The sequence below is a fragment of the Hyla sarda genome, chromosome 2 (genome assembly GCF_029499605.1).
Source record: "Hyla sarda isolate aHylSar1 chromosome 2, aHylSar1.hap1, whole genome shotgun sequence".
Classification (NCBI taxonomy): Eukaryota; Metazoa; Chordata; class Amphibia; order Anura; family Hylidae; genus Hyla; species Hyla sarda.
Window position 1 is genome coordinate 419,225,816 of NC_079190.1, and position 23,820 is coordinate 419,249,635.

Here is a 23,820-nt window from a genome sequence, read left to right on the forward strand (position 1 = left end):
TGGTCAAACGTGACAATTTTGATGGAACTGGACAACTCTCTGATGTATGTGGAGGCTTTCTGATTTTCATGTTGCATTTCAACTGCACAACCATGTCTTGTGAGATAAGCCCCCACCATTACTGTCAGACAGCAGTTTACCTTCCTCCTCTCATTCAGAGCAAATGAACACAGTTGGACTCTTATGTGTATAGAGTGAACAAGAGCAATACACTGTAGACCGGACATTTGTACAACCAACACCAATTGAAGGTGTTTGATTACCTTAAAGTGGTACTCCACTGGGAAAATTTTTTTTTTAAATCATCTGGTACCAGAAAGTTAAACAGTTTGGAAATAACTTCTATTTAAAAATCGTAATCCTTCCAGTACTTATCAGCTGCTGTATACTCAACAGGAAGTTCTTTTCTTTTTAAATTTCCTTTCTGTCTGACCACAGTGCTCTCTGCTGACACCTTTGTCCATGTCAGGAACTGTCCAGAGCAGGAGAAAATCCCCATAGAAAACCTATCCTGCCCTGGACAGTACCTAAAATGGACAAAGGTGTCAGCAGAGAGCACTGTGGTCAGACAGAAAAGACATTCAAAAAGAAAATAACTTCCTGTGGAATATACAGCAGCTTATATGTACTGGAAAGATTAAGATTTTTTAATAGAAGTAATTTACAAATCTGTTTAATGTTCTGGCACCAGTTGATTAAAAATTTTTTTTTCCAGGGGAGTACCCCTTTAAGGGTCTATTCACTGCTATGGGATTCTGCACTCCCATTTACACTTCTGAATTGCCGCTTGCGGAATTCCACAAGTGGAAATTCAGAATTGTGAATGGGAGTGCGGAATCCCATAGAAGTCTATGGGCTTTAATTTGAGGCAGATTTCCGCAAGCAGAAATTCTGACGTGTGAATACACCCTAAGGCTAGGTTCACACTACGGAATTTCTGGGCAGAATTTCTGCCGGAGATTTAGCCAGCAGCATTAAGACCGCACGGACTGCATTGCCGTCCCCATAGACGGCAATGCATTTCCGGGTGGATCTTTTGGGAGATCTGCTGAGAAATGCATTGACATCTATGGGGACGGCAATGCAGTCCGCACGGTCCTAGTGCCGCCGGCTTGATCTCCGGCAGAAATTCTGCAGTGTGAACCTAGCCTAATACTTCTTTACCAATATGCATGGATATCCCAATAAGAAGTGTAAGGTTTGTATTTGTGTTATTTCTTACTAAATGATATCATGCAGGGAGGAAGTACATTCTGGAGAGGAGCGTAAATGACCCGTGTGGAGGAATAGGTACAAAAAATATCTATATCTATCTTCTCAACTGCACATAGGCACTAAGATTTGAGTTTATTCTTCATCTGTTCTGATGGGGCAAAAATGTTACTTTTTGGCCAAAATGGCCATTATTGTGTATGTAAGAATTAGGGGGAAGGCTGGCAAGCCACAGAATATCATTCCAGCAATGAAGCACTGGGGTGGCAGCATCATGTTGTGGGGTGCTCTGCTGCAGGAAGGCTGGTGCACGTCACAAAATAGATGGCATTATGAGGAAAGACAATATATGGCCACATTTTAAATGTCAATATTATGCCTGCAAATCCCTGGATCTTTTGCAGTTGTACTGATCCTCATAGAATTCTGTGTCACATTCATAATATGGATGCTAAAATGAAGCTGTATCAGTCATGTGAAAGGGGTCTATGGGGGTAACACTTAACGCAGGAAATGATGAGAGTAATGGTTATTGTTTTATTGGTGTCAGTGATGTGGCAGATATTTGAATACAAGAAAACAAATGAATTGAAATATAAGCTCAAACAGGCTTGTGTTCTCGGAGCCATGTCACCACTGAGGCTATTGCTCACAGTAGTGTAAATTTCATGAGTGTGGTTAGGGAACACAGACGCGGGGACTCATTTTTCAACAGATTACATTTCTAGTAGAGAGAGGACATGACGTTAATATATTTTTATGGTTTAAAGTTCTTTGCAGTGAAATCCAATAACAAATGACTCACAGAACTTCATAGCAGATTTATGTGGTATTCTGGGTAAATTACTTGCTCTTGATACATTGACACTAAGGGTTATGGTCACGTTTTTACTACTTTTCCTCGACACCATCTCTGATGAAGTCAGTCCTTGAAGGATGCATTTTAGCATTTACAGTAATCTACATTTCCCCTCGTTTCTTGAAAGCCAAACATTCAGAAAGTGTCCATCACTTCTTACTTTTATCACATTTTGTTATTTGTGCCAGTGTATAAAAAATAAGTGTGACTTTTACCTTTTAAGCATTTACCTAAGTTTTCTAAACTCTTTACTAAGCTATAAAATGAAACCTCATGTTAAGTGTCAGGCATTTGTCATCAGGCTCAATGCAATTCAATGGGGAAAATGTTTCAATTTTTTTGAGGTAAAAAATGCACTTTTTATTCTTAAAATACAACCAAAAAACTATATGTGAATGCAGCCTAACAGAGCTCCCCACTGTGCAGATGAGAGAACCACCTTCCAGAAGGTCAACCATCTCTGCAGGACTCCATAAGGAGAAGGCACATGATGGCCCACATGGAGTTTGCCAAAAGGCACGCAAAGCATTTTCATACGATGAGAAACAAGGTTTTCTGGTCCTATGAAACAGAGACTGAGCTCAGGTGGAATGTCAAGTATCATGTCTATAGAAAACCAGGCACTGCTTATCATCTGGCCAACTGTCCACAAAGGTGGAAAAGGGATGCTGTCTCTTTAAAGGACCGCTCTAGTGGCAGCCACAATAATCTCATTCTACTTATTCGCAGAGGAGGAGGTTCACTACTTTTGGACTTGAAATATGATACACAGGACGGTTTCTGCTTGAAGTTTAGAGTGAACAAGAGCAATAAACTGTAGGCCGAGCATTTGTATAGCCAACACCAATTGAAGGTGTTCGATCACCTTAGGGCTGGGTTCACACTGTGGAATTTTTGAGCAGAATTTCTGACATAGATCAAGCCGGTGGCACTAGGACCGTGCGGACTGCATTGCCGTCCCCATAGATGTCAAAGCATTTCTGAGCAGATCTCCCAAAAGATCTACCCAGAAATACATTGCCGTCTATGGGGATGGCAATGCAGTCTGTGCAGTCCTACTGCTGCAGGCTAAATCTCGGGCAGAAATTCTGCCAAGAGATTCCGTAGTGTGAACCTAGCCTAAGGGTCTATTCACACAGCAGAAATGCCACTTGCGGAATTCTGCCTCAGATTGAAGCCCATAAGACTGCTATGGGATTCTGCACTCTGCGCTTGCGGAAATTCAGAAGTGTGACTGGGAGTGCGGAATCCCATAGAAGTCTATGGGCTTTAATTTGAGGCGGAATGCAGAAGAGAGATAGCTGACTACTTCTTGTACTTCTCCTTCAGACACACACTTAGCCCCATCAGTCCACCTATTCTGCTAGACTTGGTCCTCTTGGTAGGTCATAGGGTAGCCATCCTGTCACCATCTGCTGTCTCCAGCTCACACACAGCTCCCACAGAAATGGTCCTCAAAGTCTCCCAGTTTGTAGTCCCAGCTCAGCCACTTGTCTCACAGTTGCTATATTCAGGCCTTGCTGCTTATCTCCACTCATGCTCTCTATGGGGAAGATTTATCAATACCTGTGTAGAGGAATAGTTGCCCATAGCAACCAATCAGATCACTTCTTTCATTTTGCAGAGGCCTTGTTAAAAATGAAAGAAGAAATTTGATTGGTTGCTAGGGGCAACTGGGCAACGTTTCCTCTGCCCGGTTTTGATAAATCTCCCCTTTGTGGGTACATTTATCATGGTGTTTACCCTTTTCCTGTGTGTAAATTCGTCCCTAACAAAGTTAAGGCAAGCTGTACTGTGACTTGTTTAGCACATTTATGAAAGGCTGTGAAATGTTTCGATAAATTTGTCCCAGCCATGTCTAATGCACTGCAAGGAGAACAGGGTACATCACATACATACACCATGATAAATTCCCTCCCTATGTCTCTAAGCCTCTGCCCCCAGTTCATTGGTTTTCTCATGAGGGTTACATAGGATTGCTACCTGGCCAGTATTTTACTGGCACAGCCGATATTTTGGATGCCCTGACTGTATTTTTATATTAAAAATACCGGCAATGCAATGGCTGGTATTTTTCCAATGGCCGTTGCTAGGGCCAAAAAAGGAAAAAAGGTTGTTCAGCTCACCACTTGCTGAGGGCATCAATGGATAGATATGCAGTTGTCATGCGGTCATCATGCGGTTTTTGCAAGTAAGGTTTGGAGCACGGACAGCCTGGGCCGTATCCCGGGAAGTGCAGATCAAAGGAAGTGAAGGTAGAGGGTCCAACTCACAAAAATAGGTAAAACCTAACTTTTACTTCACATAGTTAAAAACATGGAACAAAAAGAAAACAACAAAAACCCCATGGGTATGCTAAAATAAACGCTGACGCGTATCGAACTTGCTAGGAGTTCTTAGTCATGGCAAGTAATGCAGGTAAAAGAAAGGTTTGCTAGGGCCAGTCCGGGATGCATTTAACTATAAGCGCCTATATATTTACCTAAATGTGTCTTCCACTACTAACTAAAGGAAACTGCTATTACTACCTTAAGGGGGTCACTAAAGGGGTCTGCTTTTACTGTACTACCTGAAGAGGGTTACTAAAGGAGACTGTTATTACTACATAAAAGGAGTCACTATAGGATGCTGTTATTACTGTCTAAAGGGGATTACTAAAGGGCAATGCAATTACTACCTAAAGGGGGGTCATTGAAGGGGACTGCTATTACTACCTAAAGGGGGTCACTAAAGGGGGGCTGCTATCGCTTCCAAAAGGGTGTTACTAAAGGGAACTGCTATTCCTTAAGGAGATTACTAAAGGGGCCTTCCTTGACACAGCCTATGGCTCTGCAGCTGACCCAAAACTACAACTCCTAGCATGTAGCACAATAACCTACACTATTATATAGTGCAACATGCTGGGAGTTGTAGTTTTGGTTTGGGGCAGCTGCAGAGCCATAGGCTGTATCAAGGCATGCTGGGACTTGTAGTTAATAACTAACTGAAACTCCCAAATATAATTAAAAGCCTTAAAAAAGTCACATCAAAACAAAAAGGGTACAGTTAAAACTTCAGTTAATACTACACATGATGGCTCAGAAAATGAGCCTTCATACAGTCCCGTATACAGAGAAATAGTATAGTTATAGGACTCAGAACAGGACCAAATTTACCCTGCAAATTGGCATGAGTGCTATTTTTTGCAAGAAAGGTGGCAACCCTATGGCGCAACCAATGCCTTCTACATTTACTCACTCACATCAGATCCCTCAGGCACTACATGCAGTCTCTGCCACACTCCCCCATTAGGGTGCCAAACTCTCTTTTAAGGCCTTTTCTGACCCCTTTTCTGAATGTCAAAGGGGGCTGTATATATTCTCCCAAGGTACACATATAAAATCCCGCCAGTCAATCGTCAGGTTCTGTGTGAACTCTGTGTTTGTGCTCAGTGCCACCTCCTGTAGCTTTCAGTAAGGAAACTATGTTTTTCTGGTGTTCAGCAACACTGGCAGCATCTGGTACAACATACAGCAGCCCATTAACTAGTGCACGTACAATGAGAGATTTAAATTTTCACATTTTTTTTAAGGATTCATTTTCAGAATTTTCGAGACAAGGCTTACAAAGGCAGAGGCTTAACTTGTAGATTCTGGGCCCCAATGCAAAATCTGCAAAAAATTCCCATGCAGGGGTCAAGTCCGGGGAAAAAAAGTGTGGGAACTCACCCAAGATTTCCACTCAAGGGCCGGTCCTGCAGGACTCCTGCTAATGGGAACAGTGTTCCTGCTGTGGAAAAAGTTTGTTCCTGTGCCAATTATAATACAGGTCTCTTATGGGTAGATGTGCTTTGGGGCGACTGCTACCTCTGCACCGCCTAAGGCTACGCCCCAGTACAGAGCACCGACAGTGCAGATGCCATCCTTCGAGTTCACTAATTTTGCTGGAATTAATTTAGCAATGCCTAAATGTGTTGCCTACTGCATTTTAGCAGCTGACTCCTAGATTGGTGCTATGAAGAATGTCATGTGTTTATAGACTGCCCCTGTCCTATCTATATACAAATTTCCTGCCGTGTGTCATGTCAGTATTTGTGATTTGATCGGAAAATCAGGATTTCTCTGGTTATTAAACCCTGACTTGGAAACATTAATATGTCTTTACTGTATGTGTGAAACACTGAATTCCCCCTCCATGACTCTAGGATACTTTCTGCTTTCTTTTTATTCCCCTTCATTTTTAAAACATTGTTTTAAGAAAAATATTTGCCTTCGAGGCCACGTGATGGAAATTCTTTCCAGATGCTAGTAGGAAATAAACGGTGTTAGATTTCTTTTCTTTTGGGAGAGGTTTTTTTCCTGGCCATATGTAATGTCATTTCTCCTGTGGAAATTGAGAAGTATCAGCATACTTTGCTTTACTTTTGGCTGCTTGTCTTCTACTCGAGAGCCAAAGGGGAGTAGATGTATTGTGATATTTCTGAGGGCTATGCTTAAAGGAAAATAGACTTGTTAATAAGTTAGAAAAAAAGTTTTATTATTTTAAAGAATAGCAATAGTTTTTTTTCTGAAACTTTTTTTCCCCCAACCTCTTGCCTGTGGGCTTTGTCTGGTATTGCGGATCTGCAGCTCAGTGCTTTTCAAGTCAATGGGACTGAGATGCAATACCAGAGCCGAAATGCTCCAAAAACAAGCAAGTGATGTTTATGGAAATAATAAGGAAGCCTTTTTCCTAACCTGTTACTTTGCCTTTAAAGGGGACCTGTTTGGAAGATTCAGTCCCTCAAACTACCACAACTGTGTCATGCTTGCATATTGCAGCATCATGTAGAAAAAGAGTTAAGTCATTGGGTTGGTGGCTCCACTCCAAAGAGTCATGCTGACTGGTCCCCCTCCCAGCTTTATTGATTTCCAATGGGTTGGAATGCATCATCCAAGTCAGCTCTGGCGCATGAGCAGATGAGGCCAAGGTGAGTTGTCCTCACTTTACTGCACATGTGCATGATGCCCCTGGATCTGGCCTGTTTGTAAAGCCAATAAGGGGGGCCATCCGGCATTACTCATTAGACAAGCAACACCACCCCAAAAACTCTTTCCAAGGAAATTGAATACAAAGTACACCGTTTTCACAGTTCTTTCTCTACATTATGTTGAATCAGCCAGAATATATTAGGAAATTTTTGTCAACCTGCTACCATCCAGAATAGCAGGTTGGTGAAGGTTTAGTAAAGAAGGATTGATTCCCTTTAATATGGCAACTGCTTTACAATCTTTGTAAACTTCCTTTTTATGTTAGTTTGCTATTGCTATTAATATTATTAGTTTAGTTTCTGACTGTCAATTCGTGTTGATAATAGCAGCTAGTATGGAGTAGTTTGCTATGAGAAAACTCCATACATATGGCCATATTACAGTTTGGTATGGATATGGCTCTGCATAGAGCCCATACTGCCCCTCTCTGCACTGCTGTACAGGCTCAATCCATGTGGCTCTGTAGAATGAAGGGGCCCTGAGGCTTCTGTTTTCATCTTTTATAAAGGTGTCCAGCAGAAATACCCACCTTGACGTTAGAGTCGAAACAAAGAACATAAGACATTCTAGCTGATCAGACTTTTTGGCCAAGATTCACTAGTTTGTTGCACCAGAATTTTGGCTTTAGAATTGTGGTGCACAGCAGTTAGGACACATTTACTAAGCAAAGTGTGTCAAAATAAACAGAAAATGCCATCACCTGGCATATAGGAAATGATGTGGCATTGGCTTAAAAGGCAATGCCGTGTGCCACAAATATGCCAAAATTTGCAAATGACTGGACCTGCTATAAAGCTATCAAGCACAATATAAAACAGTGTATATATTTTCTGGTTTAATCATTTCTATTTTATATATATATATATATATATACATATATATATATATATATATATATATATATATATATATATATACAGTCATGTCCGTAAATGTTGGCACCCCTGAAATTTTTCAAGAAAATGAAGTATTTCTCACAGAAAAAGATTGCAGCAATACATGTTTTGCTATACACATGTTTATTCCCTTTGTGTGTATTGGAACTAAACCAAAAAAGGGAGGAACAAAAGCAAATTGGACATAATGTCACACCAAACTCCAAAAATGGGCTGGACAAAATTATTGGCATGCTTAACTTAATATTTGGTTGCACACCCTTTCGAAAAAATAACTGAAATCAGTGGTTCCTATAACCATCAATAAGCTTCTTATACCTCTCAGTCGGAATGTTGGACCACTCTTCCTTTGCAAACTGCTCCAGGTCTCTCTTATTGGAAGGGCGCCTTTTCCCAACAGCAATTTTAAGATCTCTCCACAGGTGTTCAATGGGATTTAGATCTGGACTCATTGCTATCCACTTCAGAACTCTCCAGTGCTTTGTTGCCATCCATTTCTGGGTGCTTTTTGACGTATGTTTGGGGTCATTGTCCTGCTGGAAGACCCAAGATCTCGAACGCAAACCCAGCTTTCTTACACTGGGCTGTACAGTGCGACCCAAAATCCGTTGGTAATCTTCAGATTTCATGATGCCTTGCACATATTCAAGGCACCCAGTGCCAGAGGCAGCAAAACAACCCCAAAACATCATTGAACCTCCACCATATTTCACTGTAGGTAATGTGTTCTTTTCTTTGTAGGCCTCATTCCATTTTCGGTAAACAGTAGAATGATGTGCTTTACCAAAAAGCTCTATCTGGTCTCATCTGTCCTCAAGATGTTTTCCCAGAAGGATTTTGGCTTACTCAAGTTCATCTAGGCAAAATGTAGTCTTGCTTTTTTTATGTCTCTGTGTCAGCAGTGGGGTCCTCCTGGGTCTCCTGCCATAGCGTTTAATTTCATTTAAATGTCGACGGATAGTTTGCGCTAACACTGATGCTCCCTGAGCCTGCAGGACAGCTTAAATATCTTTGGAACTTGTTTGGGGCTGCTTATACACCTTATCCTGCATTGACACCTTTCATCAATTTTTCTCTTCTGTCCACGCCCAGGGAGATTAGCTACAGTGCCATGGGTTGCAAACTTAACTTCTTGATAATGTTGTGCACTGTGGACAAAGACAAATTTAGATCTCTGGAGATGGACTTGTAACCTTGAGATTGTTTCCACAATTTTGGTTCTCAAGTCCTCAGACAGTTCTCGTCTCCTCTTTCTTTTGTCCATGCTTAGTGTGGCACACACAGACAACAATGCAAAGACTAAGTGAACTTCTCTCCTTTTTATCTGCTTTCAGGTGTGATTTTTATATTTCCCACACCTGTTACTTGCCCCAGGTGAGTTTAAAGGAACATCACTTTGCTTTTTTCCCCTCCCTTTTTTGGTTTAGTTCCAATGCACACAAAAGGAATAAACATGTGCATAGCAAAACGTGTTACTGCAATACTTTTCTGTGAGAAATGCTTAGTTTTCTTGAAAAATTTCAGGTGTGCCAACATTTACAGCCATGACTGTACAGTACATATATATATATATATATATATATATATATATATATATATATATATAATTTTTTTTCTTTAATGAAAATACTTTATTAGACACTTAAACTAATCTAATGTATGTCTTCTGAGCTGCAAAATGCTTTAATTGGAGACAACATGTAGAAGAAAGTATAAAAATTTGTAAGACTCATGACATTTATGGCAAATTGCAGTGTTTCTGCTTCTTACTTTCAAGTTAATGGAGAGTGATAGAGCATTCTTGTTCATGGAATCATTGTTGGTCCCAGAGATCAGATCTTCCCTAATAAATCTTAAATGCCATGGATTTACCACTTAAGACTAAGTTCACATTCCGTTCGGCTCTTTTTTTGTGCAGAACGGCCCCAAAGACTGACAGACTTCACTGGGTGCCCACCAGGTTCCGACAGATCCCATTGACTTGAATGGGGTCCGCCGGAGATCCGGCAGTTTACCAGAGTTTAGTGGAGATGGCTGAGCCCGAAGGCAATGTGAAAGAGGCCTACTGTTTTCACTGTAGTTTAATTGGGACTATGTGATGTTTTAATGTTATCACTTTACTAACCAGCACTCATATAGTTAGGCTATTGCCTAGACACAGGTGCTACAGCCGCACCATTTCTCCACAATTGTATAGAGACCGATGGAGTCACCCACTGTTCTACAGAGCTAGTGGCATGTACTGTGCGTGTGTGCAGAAGTATATCCACATCCTTTTTTGGTGGAGATGGCTTCCAGTTATTCTCTGAGAAGATGACATTATTACAGTTGTTATTGTTATGTACAGTCAGGTGGAACTGTCAAGGGAAAGTGCACTCTTCTGCTGCAGTTTTAGCTAGAGCAATAATAGAAGAGCCACAATCGCAGTTAGTAACTATACAGACCAGCTGTAATAGGGACTTGTGGGTTTTCCTGCTTTGTATATCTATCAGAATGTACTGTAACTGGTCACTTTACAGCATGTTGCTCACTTCTTAAAGGGGTACTCCGCTGGCCAGTGTTCCGGCTGCGTTTGGGTAATTTAGTTCTGAATGCTGTGTGCGTACTGCGGGTGTCGTTCACGCCCCATCAATGCAAGTCTATGGGAGGCGGTGTGGTGGCCACCACGCCCCCTCCCATAGTCTTGCATTGAGGGGGCATGGCCTGACATCACAAGGGGGCGTGGGCATTTGAAAGCAGCCAGAACACTGGCCAGTGGAGTACCCCTTTAATATAATTATTATTATATAATTCTTTTCTTTTTTTTATCAGAGTTTCCAGCATACAACACCAATTGGCTCTGTTAGATAATGATACCTGGCCCGGAATGGCTGAAGCTGACAGGGATCATCTCCAGCTTATCAAGGAGAAGGAAGCCTTACTTCAAGATCTGCAGCTGATCAGCCAACAAAGGAGATCTCCTGAAGAACTTGCCAGACTAGAAGAGGAGAAAAGACGACTGGCCGATGAGATACAGAGGGCCTGCTCCTCTACTGCCCAAGGAGTTACTGAAAGGTTTGTAGTTTGTTCACCAGATAAGAGCTTTATGTCATACCTGTAATGACTACCCTGTAAGTCATATACACTTATTTTCTTATTTTCTGCCATCTTTATTATTTCACTGTAGCTTACTATATGCTGCATAACACTTATGTTCACCTATGTCGTCCGAGTCATCATCAGTTGTTCTGGTGGGGTTTTTGTCACTTTTGCAAGCAAGAATGGCAAATTTTCCAGCTATTCTCTTGCTACCAAAATGACTGGAAGCCCAATTATCTTATTATAAATTATTTGGTCCAACTGTGACTGCCTGTGTTCATTGTACATTTCCATCATCGTAATGCCTTCTGTTGTAAACACCATAAAGATAGTGTGAACAGACCTCCTGCATTTCATCTGGCAGTCTCCAGGAAGGGGGCGTGTCCACCGCCACTTCATGTGGGGGTCAACATTTTCCCCTTCTGGTGACTACCTGGTGCCATGCAGGAGATTACAGGGGGTCCCAGAATTTCCTCTGTATTATTCAGCAGCTAATAAGTACCGGAAGAATTAAGATTTTTAATAGAAGTAATTTACTAATCTGTTTAACTTTCTGACACCAGTTGATTTAAAAAGAAAAAGTTTTCCACCGGAGTACCCCCTTTAAAAAAATACTTTTACTCAATACTAAAATGGATGATTCTGTGGCATAGGGATTAGTTAGTTGACATCTCTGCTGCTAACCTTATGAGAAACAATAGGAATATGCTTAAAAAAAATCCCCAAAATACTTAACTTTCAAATAATACAGTTAAATGGATGCACAGGAGTTACCGTATATATTCAAGTATAAGCCGAGTTTTTCAGCACGATTTTTCGTGCTGAAAATGCCCCCCTAGGCTTCTACTCGAGTGAACGCTCCGCCTGTCAATCCCTTCTCAATGGTCTTCAACCTGCGGACCTCCAGATGTTGCAAAACTACAACTCCCAGCATGCCCGGACATGCTGGGTGTTGTAGTTTTGAAACCTCTGGAGGTCCACAGGTTGAAGACCACTGCGGCCTTCGTCATCATCCAGCCCCCCCCCCCCCCCCTTTTGTTTTGTACTCACCTCCCCTCGGTGGGAAGTTAGGCTGAGCTGGTTCGGGCCATTTATGCTGCAGGGGCCGTCCGGTGGGGATGGTTAGTCGTTGCGGGCTGTCCATTTTCACCGAGGGGCCCTCTTCTCCGCTCCTGGCCTGCCCCGGACTAGTGACGTTGCCTTGACGATGACGCACAGGGACGTTGCGCATGAATGTCCCTGTGGGTCGTCGTCAAGGCAACGTCACTAGTGTGGGGCAGGCCAAAGCGCCGAGAAGAGGGCCCCCCGGCGAAAATGGACAGCCCGCAACGACTAACCATTCCCACTGGATGGTCCCTGCAGCATAGATGGTCCGAACTAGCTCACCCTAACTTCCCGCCGAGGGGAGGTGAGTACAAAACAAATGGGGGGAGGGCTGGATGATGACTAAAGCTGCAGTGGTCTTCAACCTGCGGACCTCCAGATGTTGCAAAACTACAACTCCCAACATGCCTGGACAGCCAACGACTGTCCGGGAATGCTGGGAGTTGTAGTTTTGCAACATCTGGAGGTCCGCAGGTTGAAGACCACTGATGAAGGGATTGACAGGTGGGGGGGATGATGACAAAGGCCGCAGTGGTCTTCAACCGGCAGACCTCCAGAGGTTTCAAAACTACAACTCCCAACATGCCTGGACAGTAGTGTTGAGCGGCATAGGCCATATTCGAATTCGCGAATATTCGCGAATATATGGACGAATATTCGCCATATATTCGCGAATATTCGCATATTCGTTATATTCTCGTTTTATTTTCGCATATGCGTAAATTCGCGTATGCGAAAATTAACATATGTGAATATTAACATATACAAAATTAGCATACGCGAAAATGCGCATATGCGAAAAGTAGCATATGCGAATTTTCGCATATGCGAATTTGCGCACGCCAGTCTCACACAGTAGTATTCTTTACACCACACAAGCTGGAAGCAGAGAGGGATGATCACTGTGATGTGTACTGTGAAAAAAAAATAATAATAAAAAAACGAATATTCGTAATTACGAATATATAGCGCTATATTCGCGAAATTCGCGAATTCGCGAATATGCGATATTCGCGAATAATATTCGAATTGCGAATATTCGTGAGCAACACTACTGGACAGCCGATGGCTGTCCGGGCATGCTGGGAGTTGTCGTTTTGCAACATCTGGAGGTCCGCAGGTTGAAGACCACTGATGAAGGGATTGACAGGCGGTGATGATGAAGGGGGGGGGGGGGGGGCTTGATGACGGGGGTCTGGATGATGACATGCGGGATGATGTATTTCCCAACCTAGGCTTATAGTCGAGTCAATAACTTTTCCTGGGTCTTTTGAGTGAAATTAGGGGCCTCGGCTTATATTCGGGTCGGCTTATACTCGCTGTATATACGGTATGCTGAAACTAATAAGACTAAGAAAATATTTTGTGTCAAACTTTTCTGGCGGTAAAATTTGGGGTATTGTCTTCAGCACATGGTTCAATTTGACATTTTTTAAGCTGAAGATCCTGATACTGAAATGTTTTTCCTGAATAGACTAACACTGTCTTGAACTAAGTAGGTGATTTATCTTACGCAGAAGAGTGTTAAACTGTTGGTTTAGGAGAACAAATTGTTTTCTGGAAATGTGTTATGTGAGACTGAAGGATTGGCAGCAAGAGCCGAATCCCATAATGTATCATGTGTATTCGAAGAGGAGCATCCAAAACAGTCGTTGCTAGGCTGACCTCTCTTGTGCCTCTTTGGGTAGCCAGGGAGGTCAGTCATCAGCTCCTTCTCACCATGCACAGAAAGAAGTGCATCATCTATCCCGGGGGTATACATTTGGATTCTACCTTGTGTGCATTTCAACAAACCGCTGAACGATTGTATGAAACAGATGCTGTATAACATATAATTCACAGCTATAGTGTAAATGTACATATATTCATGACTCTGCACTCATATTGTAATGGGCATTGACCATGAACAAGAAACATAAATTCTTACACAACCATTTCAACAAGTCACTGTAGATCTAATAGGTCTTTTTTTTATCATATGTCTGGTGATCCGGCATATATGCAGGCATTGGATCAAAAAACGCAGCATAATGCTTTTTAGATCTGGGGAATCCACATCACATGGTCCATAGATCCAGCACCATACCTCATTTGAGTCAATGGAGCAGTAGATGGGATGTCAGATGTAAAAGTTCTAGCTTGAGGCATCCATCTTTCCTATTGTTAGGAATTTCTCTTCTCCTAAGATCAGTTAACACCCAAGTATCCAGTTGTTAAAGGGGTACTCCACCCCTAGACATCTTATCCCCTAACGAAAGGATAGGGGATAAGATGTCAGATCGTGGGGGTCCCACCTGTTGTGGCTTCCGGCAGCGCTGGAGGCTCTCATCCTAATGGCTCCTGACCACGGTGACGTGAGATTGTGACGTCACGACTCCGCCCCGTGTGACATCACACCCCACCCCTCAATGCAAGTCTATGGGAGGGGGCGTGACAGCCGTGGGTGGACAGCCATTATTTAAGTCTTTCTGGAGATGTTCGATTGGGTTTAATTCAGGGCTTTGGCTTGGCCACTAAAGAATATTTACAGAGCTGTCCTAAGCCACTCTTGTGTTTTCTTGGCTATATGCTTGTAGGGTCATCTTGTTGGAAGGTAAACCTTCGCCCAGGTACAGAAGTCTAGAGAATTCCTTATTTCACTGTCTGAGATTCCTTTACGCACTTTTTGTAAACTCCAACTGGAATTTCATGTTTTTTGTTTTTTTTTACTGAGGAGAGCCAATGGGCAAAGAAGCCCAGATTGATAGTGCTGCAGTGATGGTTGATCTGCAGGATCTTTAGAAATCAGCCAGAGTGACCATTGTGTTCTTGCTCACCTCTCTTACCATTGAACTTCTTCCTCTGATTACTTTGTTTGGTGTGGTGGACAGCTCCTGATTGTTTCAAACCTCTTCTATTTAAGAATTATGTAGGCCTCTGTGCTCTTCGGAACGTTCAGTGCAGCCGAAAGTTGCTTATATCTTCCTTCAGATCTGTCCACACAATCCTGTCTCTGAGCTCTATAGGCAGTTATTTCCGCCCTCATGGCTTGGTTTTTGCTCTGATATACATTTTTAGCTTGAGACTTTATACTTACAGAGCAGTTTTTTTTCAAGATGTTGTCCAAAAAGCTGAATTTACCTCAAGTGACTCCAACCAAGGTGCAGAATACTTAAGTCCATGTGAAATTTTAGTAACATTTGTAAACTTTCATATTCTCAATACAGGGTATTGAGTACAGAAAGATGGGGGGGCTTGAATTGAGTTTAACACATGATCCCACCATAATAAAATGGTAAAAAAGTCAAAGGGTTTGAATATTTTCAGAATGCATTATAGATTTATGTCTTCTTCGCCTACCTATTTTCTTGTAAATGGCATGATTGCTAATTTTCTAGGCCTTGGCAAAAGCTCCTTTGTATGCATTTTATTGCTTTACCCAATATACTACAACTATTTTTGTTTTATTCTAACATTGTTATCACACCTTAACAACCTGAAGTAAAATTGTGAAATAAGGCAATAACAATAGGTGGGCCCAATGCCTTCCTATCATTGAGCATTCCCTTATTATATTGTATCCATTCTATGTCCCTTATGAAATGTGTCACTAAGTCGCTTACATGTAATCTAATGGATATTAGTAAGCATCTAGCTGCTTCTAAGATGGCAGAGGGCCTCTATACCTTTTGCACATCTGTACATGTTTGGTATGTCCACAACTGTATGAATGGTCCCAACCAAATTACATTCTGAAAAAGTTACTTACTTTAATCTGGACACTATATGGGAGTCTCTATTCCAGATTTTTTTAATACACTGTATGTAAGTCTCTAACAGAATTTTTAATACACTATAATTTTTTTTAAACTGTTCTAATACATTTTAATACATAGATAAGGCATATCCTTCATAGACAATTTTCGGGTAATACTGTTGCATGAAGCCTTGCACATTGAAGTGGTGTTAATGCGTACCTGTCATATCACACAAAAAAAATATATATACATGTTACTCAGTACCTAATCCCGATCATGTACGTATACATTTTATGTGTCTAGCACCTATATTTCCCTCGCAAATAACTCCTATCTGTTGCTCACTTGCTTTGTCATTTTGTGCTTTGGAGGGGGCATGTCCTCACTCAGCATGACTCCTCTTCCTCCCTGAGTGCTGGGTCTCTCCATCCAATCACTGCAGTCTGCTCTGTAACCCCCTACTCTCTGCCACAGTCTGATAGGACAGGAGTGAGCACAGAGAAGTGCTAGTCCCACCCTCTTTTACTGGACTTTGGACTTTTTTCATGCTTGTGCTTCAGCTTGGACAAAGATGATGCGGCAGCCAGACAGGATTATGTTCTGGATGGTTTTGGATTTTTTTTTTTTTTTTTATAAGCCATGATTTCTATAAAATGAGAATTTAAAAAGTCTTCTATAGTATATTAAAGTATATTAAAAGATGTTTTGCCATGAGTATATAAATGTTTTTGGATCTGGCAGTGCCCATTTAACTCTAAATCTTGTTATTGAAGGTTACTGCTACAAGAGAAAAGAAACTGCCTATTAAAACATCTAGAAGAGGCTACTCGTCTGACATCTTACCTTCATACTCAACTTAAAAGGTAGGTACCAATCTGCAAACCCAGATCAGTGTCCTGTTTTCCACTTTTTTTTAAACAAATACTATATACTACTAGTTACTGATTTGGGGACAGTAGAGTAGTATGTCCCCGAATCTTTTGTAAGCACTGTATAGATACATTGCCGTTCTTGTTGCATTCTGTACAGATGGTGCCACCATCTGGTTTCCATAGATTTCCAGCAACATGACCTTGTAAAAAGTTATCCATTATTTTATGTGGTTTTTGCAGGACAGTAGAGACATCTTATCCTGTACCATCAATAAATGTAACAGAAATGTCCTATATATTTCTCATCTGTTGTGTTTTTGTGTGTTACAGATTTAGTGATTTTACATTGTTTAAAGGGATTAAAAAAATGTTCCACCGATAATCATTGCAATTTCACAATTTTATCATTAGCTATACATTATCCACAGAAAAAGAAATGGAGTTAAAAAATACAGCTTAAACTTAAATGCAATGTAATGCCTGTTACCCAAAATGCTCTGAAGTGTTTCTAAATAGTATAATCTCACATGATGTGTTAAGTATAGTAATCCCATTATCCACAAATTACAGAGTGTAACCTTAATGGGGTATTCCAGCCATAGACATCTTACCCCCTATCCAAAGGACAGGGAATAAGACGTCTGATCATGGGGGGCCCGCAGCTAGGACCCCCCGCGATCTCCATGCAGCACCCAGGCATTCTCTGCCGGACCGCTTCTCCAGTCTCAGAAATCTCTGTGTTTCCAGGACTGGAGACGGGAGGTCACGCCATGCCCCCTCCATTCATGTCTATGGGAGGGGGTGTGACGGCCGTCACGCCCCCTTCAATAGACATGAATGGAGCTGACACGAGGGGCATGAGTACAACTCTTCTAATGCCTCCAGATTGAACTGCATTTTCAAGTGACAGGATCCTTTTAACTGTATACAGCATTTCTTTAAATTGCAGTTTTAATAAACTTTTTTTCTTTTTATGTTTGCTGTTAAAGCTTGTCTGCCAGCAACCTCACCATGTCTTCTGGTAGCAGTCGTGGTTCATTGGCTTCAAGTCGGGGATCTCTAGCATCCAGTCGAGGTTCACTCAGCTCCATAAGCTTTACAGATATATATGGCCTTCCACATTATGAGAAGCCTGAATCTCACTCGGAGTTTTCTCAGCATATGCGCATTGAAATGTTTCCATTAGATGCTGTTTGCAGAGACAGTCAATACTCTGAAACAACCGGCCTCTTCAGTAAGCAGAAGATGTCAATGGACACCCCTCAGTCTTTAGCCTCTTTGTCCTCACGCTCTTCATTGTCTTCATTGTCACCTCCAAGCTCCCCGTTGGACACTCCCTTTCTCTCTGCATCCCGTGACTCTCCACTGGCCCAAATGTCAGAGGGTTTAGAAGAAATAATGGGGGCTCTGGAAATCATAAGAAGACATGGTCCCTCTCTAGCTGATGAAGACACACAGGGGACATCTTCTCATTTTCTAAGTGGTCATATGGAAAGTAGAAGTCTCAGAGAAGGGGGAGCACAATTTTCAAGCATTCAGATGAGACCAGGTATGTGTCAAGGTATTTTTATATGTTTCACTAAAAATGTAAATTTGTTAATCTGAGTACTATTCCTGAGAGCAGCCATCATGTCCATATAGAAATTATACCGTGCTAACCGTTATTTCTCCTTTTATAGCATATGCTCTACAGTTACCAACAATTTCTTCTAATAAAAGCCTTCTAACCACATTGCCTTTCTTGTTCTCCTTACACTCCCACACTGAGCAGTGTTTTGCAATAGGTAAAGAAGGTTTTGTATTGTTATATTTGCAAATACCAACTTTTAATGGACACATTCTCTTAAATGTATAAACTGGAAATTTACATATTATTATTAATAATAATGATAATAATAATAATAATAATAATAATAATAATAATAATAATAAATATATTGTGAGAAAAAATATCTATGGGAAGTTCAAGAACTTTTGTAGGCAATGAGGTTCAGTTCACACTTTGCATTTTTGCACTGGACCTAATAAGAACATTAAAGATTTATTTTTCCTGTAGACTCTTTTGGCAAAAAATTGATAAATAAGATAATTAGAAAGAGCTGCTTCAAAACTTTGAAGTGTAAACAAGACCATGATACGAAAAGATATGAAACAACTTTCTAAATAGTCTTCATTAGACATTTTCTATCATTTAGCTCCAACTCCCACAAAGATAACATAAGGCAATCAGAATCCGACAGACAGACTGTCTCGTCTTCCAGTGTTAGCAAGAACAGCAGGAGGGGTTACATACCAGCTCAGAATAGCAGACGAGAGAGAGAGAATCCTTGGAGGACAGCTTACACAGGCTGGGGATAAGAGAGCAGATACACGGTAGTTTGCAGGAGACAATCATGTAGTATAGTGAGGAACAGAGCTTATACAGCACAATATAAAGGCTGTGAAAGCTAAAGTAAGAAACATTGTTAATAAAAACTTATGGAGAAAAAAATGTCGTCACATAAGTGCAAAGCAAGAATAAAAAAAACAATATTTTTCAAAGGTGTCCATAGTCTTTATAAAAATTATCAACTCACTGGGTCATTTATATGATCAGAATGATTCATTTTTCTGAAAAATCATTGGAGAGACCAGAACCTTGTTTTTCTGCTACAAATTACAAATTTCCTAATGCACAAGAAAAGTATGATTCAAAATTTGTGTTTATTTATAATTAAAGCCAAAAGTAATAATATACCCAATCAACATGAAAAATGTAGACACAGTAGTCATGTGGGTACTGCAAGCTCACAATGGCATATAACAGTATCAGAGCACAGAGTATATACAATAACAACAAGTATGCATAACCAGTGTGAGTCCGAATGGTGCCTCAAACATAGAGACTCAATAAGGGGGGACCTCTGCAGCTGTGGAGCATAGACGAGATCTGAGCGCACTGTGAAACCCAAACAGCAACATCAAGAGAATAAACCTGCGGATACTCAGAAAGGAAGAGTTGGGGAGGAGTGAAACCACAGAGGACCAAACTGCTGAATATTGTGCACAAGAGTTATCGTCATCTGATTTAAGTTCCTCTAAGCACATTATGTTGTGGAGAGTGTCACACCAGGTCAAGAGGGTAGGAGGATCACGGGATCTCCACAGATTAGGGATCATTTTCTCAATGGCACCAATAAAATGCTGAGTTTTGGATCAGTATGACATAAATTGTTATATAGTCTATCTATTCAGCCCCCACCCCCCTTTCCCCAGTGTCTGGACATTAGTGCATCCAGATATGGAGCCTGGGGCACTGTCACATATCCAGCAAGTGGAAGAGACAGAAGGATAACATGTATGTAGCTTGAGTGCTGTTCTAATTTGATGTGAAGCTATTTTGTAATTCAGCTCCTGGAGTCTAGAGGAGCTTTTTTTGATGTGCATATTATTAGTCAATAAGTTTGGCAAACAACTCGACAAAAGCAGGCTGGGTTTACAAAAGTAAATGGGGGCCATTGTGTGGACCCAGCCTTACTGTAACTTAAGGCTCTTCAGTGTCACATGGTAACTAGTCCTGGTAGTGAAGTTTTTGGCCAATCTTTTTTTAAACTGTAAATGATTAACTAAAATTTTAAATAGTATTTCAATAGATTTATAGTTCCCTGATGCTTCTAACCAAGGGGGGGTCACATAGTGACCACTGCTCATATATGGAGATGTGTCGACCAATGCACAGATGGATGGTCGACACGCTCTCTCCATGCATTTCTAAGGGTGAGACAAAGGTACATGAGTACAGTGTTTGTGTTTCTCTGGCTCTCCTATAGAGATGCATGGAGAGGCCTTGTTGGCTGCCTGTCTGTGTAATGATCAATACCACTCCCTGCAGATCACAGGGATTTCTGTGGATAGGAGATAAGAAGTTAGATACGGGAGTTCCCCTTTAAAGGCTATGTCCAGGTTTGCGACCACTTTTCTTTTCATAAATCTAATGCTTCTAAAATGAAAAAGTAAGCAACTTTACAAATAGTCTTGATTAAAAATATTGTGTCTACAGACCTATGCATCTCCATGACAACAGACTACAAATGAACTCTGTGTAGTCTGATCCTACAACACATGCAAGAAACATTCCTCGAGAAAATTCTATATAACTTGATGACCATGCACTTGTAAAGTAATTATAATGATTTATTATTACAAAAAAACAAAAACTAATTGCTAAAAGCTAATATGCTAACCAATACAGATCTTACTATTAATAAACCACAGGGTGCCTAAGGTTACACCGTTATGGACTGGTTAGTATCAATCTACTACCATGTCCAATGTCCTAAATTAATGATAAAAAGAGGTTTCATTGGTCTAGAGGTTTTCGACTGACAGATGTATAAGGAGCAGAAACGAGGTTCGAAAATTTCATGTCAGTTTCATCTGTAGGATTTAGGAGTTTTATCTACTAAGAAAATGCAGTTCATATAGTTTCTATGTAGGTTCCATGCAATTCACAAAGGTGAGGAGATAGGATATGCAGTATATAGGCCAGATGGGTGATGCTTTAAATAGCCCAGATACGTAATGCTTTATATAGCCCAGATAGGAAATGCTTTGTATAGCCCAGATGGGTAATGTTTATATAGCCCAGATAGGTAATGATTTATATAGCCCAGATAGTTAATGGTTTATATAGCCCAGATAGGTAATGTTTTATATAGCCCAGATAGGTAATCCTTTATATAGCCAAGATAGGTAATGCTTTATAGCACAGAAAGGTAATGCTTTATATAGCACAGATAGGTAATGCTTCATATAGCACAGATAGGTAATGCTTTAAATAGCACAGATAGGTAATGCTTTATATAGCACAGAAGCGTTATATAGCCCAGATAGGTAATGCTTTATATAACCCAGATAGGTAATGCTTTATTTAGCCCGGATAGGTAATGTTTTATATAGCACAGATAGGTAATGCTTTATATAACCCAGATAGGTACTGCTTTATTTAGCCCAGATAGGTAATGCTTTCTATAGCATAGATAGGTAATGCTTTATAAAGCACAGAAGCGTTATATAGCCCAGATAGGTAATGTTTTATATAGCCCAGATAGGTAATGCTTTATATAGCACAGAAGCATTATATAGCACAGATAGGTAATGCTTTATATAGCCCAGATAAGTAATGCTTTATATAGCCCAGATAGGTAATGCTTTATATAGCACAGAGAGGTAATGCTTTATATAGGCCAGATAGGTAATGTTTTATATAGCACATATAGGTAATGCTTTCTATAGAACAGAAGCTTTATACAGCCCAGATAGATAATGCTTTATATAGCACAGATAGGTAATGCTTTATATAGGCGAGATAAATAATGCTTTATATAGCATAGATAGGTAATGCTTTATATAGCCCAGATAGGTAATGCTTTATATAGCCCAGATATGTAATGCTTTATATAGCACAGATAGGCAATGCTTTATATAGCCCAGATAGGAAATGCTTTATATCACAGATAGGTAATGCTTTATATAGCACAGATAGGTAATGCTTTATATAGCACAGATAGGTAATGCTTTATATAGCACAGATATGTAATGCTTTATATAGCACAGATAGGTAATGCTTTATATAGCCCAGATAGTTAATGGTTTATATAGCCCAGATAGATAATGTTTTATATAGCCCAGATAGTTAATGGTTTATATAGCCCAGATAGGTAATGTTTTATATAGCCCAGATAGGTAATCCTTTATATAGCCAAGATAGGCAATGCTTTATATCACAGATAGGTAATGCTTTATATAGCACAGATAGGTAATGCTTTATATAGCACAGATATGTAATGCTTTAAATAGCACAGATAGGTAATTATTTATAGAGCACAGATAGGTAATGCTTTATATAACACAGATAGGTAATGCTTTGTGTAGCCCAGATAGGTAATGCTTTATATTGCCCAGATAGATAATGCTTTATATAGCACAGAAGCGTTATATACAGCCCAGATAGGTAATGCTTTATATAGCCCAGATAGGTAATGCTTTATTTAGCCCAGATAGTTAATGCTTTCTATAGCCCAGATAGGTAATGTTTTATATAGCCCAGATAGGTAATCCTTTATATAGCCAAGATAGGCAATGCTTTATATCACAGATAGGTAATGCTTTATATAGCACAGATAGGTAATGCTTTAACACACAGATAGGTAATGTTTTAAATAGCAGATAGGTAATTATTTATAGAGCACAGATAGGTAATGCTTTATATAACACAGATAGGTAATGCTTTGTGTAGCCCAGATAGGTAATGCTTTATATTGCCCAGATAGATAATGCTTTATATAGCACAGAAGCGTTATATACAGCCCAGATAGGTAATTCTTTATATAGCCCAGATAGGTAATGCTTTATTTAGCCCAGATAGTTAATGCTTTCTATAGCATTGATAGTTAATGCTTTATATAGCACAGAAGCGTTATATAGCCCAGATAGATAATGCTTTATATAGCACAGAAGCGTTATATAGCACAGATAGGTAATGCTTTATATAGCCCAGATAAGTAATGCTTTATATAGCCCAGATAAGTAATGCATTATATAGCCCAGAAAGGTAATGCTTTATATAGCACAGATAGGTAATGCTTTATATAGCCCAGATAGGTAATGCTTTATTTAGCCCAGATAGGTAATGCTTTCTATAGCATAGATAGGTAATGCTTTATATAGGCCAGATAGGTAATGCTTTATATAGCACAGATAGGTAATGCTTTACATAGCCCAGATAGGTAATGTTTTATATAGCCCAGATAGGTAATGCTTTATATAGCACAGGTAGGTAATGCTTTATATAGCTCAGATAGGTAATGCTTTATATAGCCCAGATAAGTAATGCTTTATATAGCCCAGATAGGTAATGCTTTATATAGCATAGATAGGTAATGCTTTATATAGCCCAGATAGGTAATGCTTTATATAGCACAGAAGCGTTATATAGCATAGATAGGTAATGCTTTAAATAGCCCAGATAGGTAATGCTTTATATAGTACAGATAGGTAATGCTTTATATAGCA

General features: G+C 40.3%; 1 protein-coding gene across 3 annotated transcripts in view; it reads left to right on the forward strand.

Annotated features, from left to right (window-relative positions):
* WWC3 (WWC family member 3) overlaps window positions 1-23,820 on the forward strand; it is a 214,728-nt gene that overhangs the window by 144,061 nt on the left and 46,847 nt on the right. For all 3 annotated transcript variants that reach the window (XM_056558881.1, XM_056558883.1, XM_056558884.1), the window contains 3 exons: window positions 10,788-11,030; window positions 16,669-16,758; window positions 17,757-18,316. In XM_056558881.1, coding sequence (XP_056414856.1) covers window positions 10,788-11,030; window positions 16,669-16,758; window positions 17,757-18,316 — 893 coding nt within the window. The remainder of the gene's footprint in view (window positions 1-10,787; window positions 11,031-16,668; window positions 16,759-17,756; window positions 18,317-23,820) is intronic.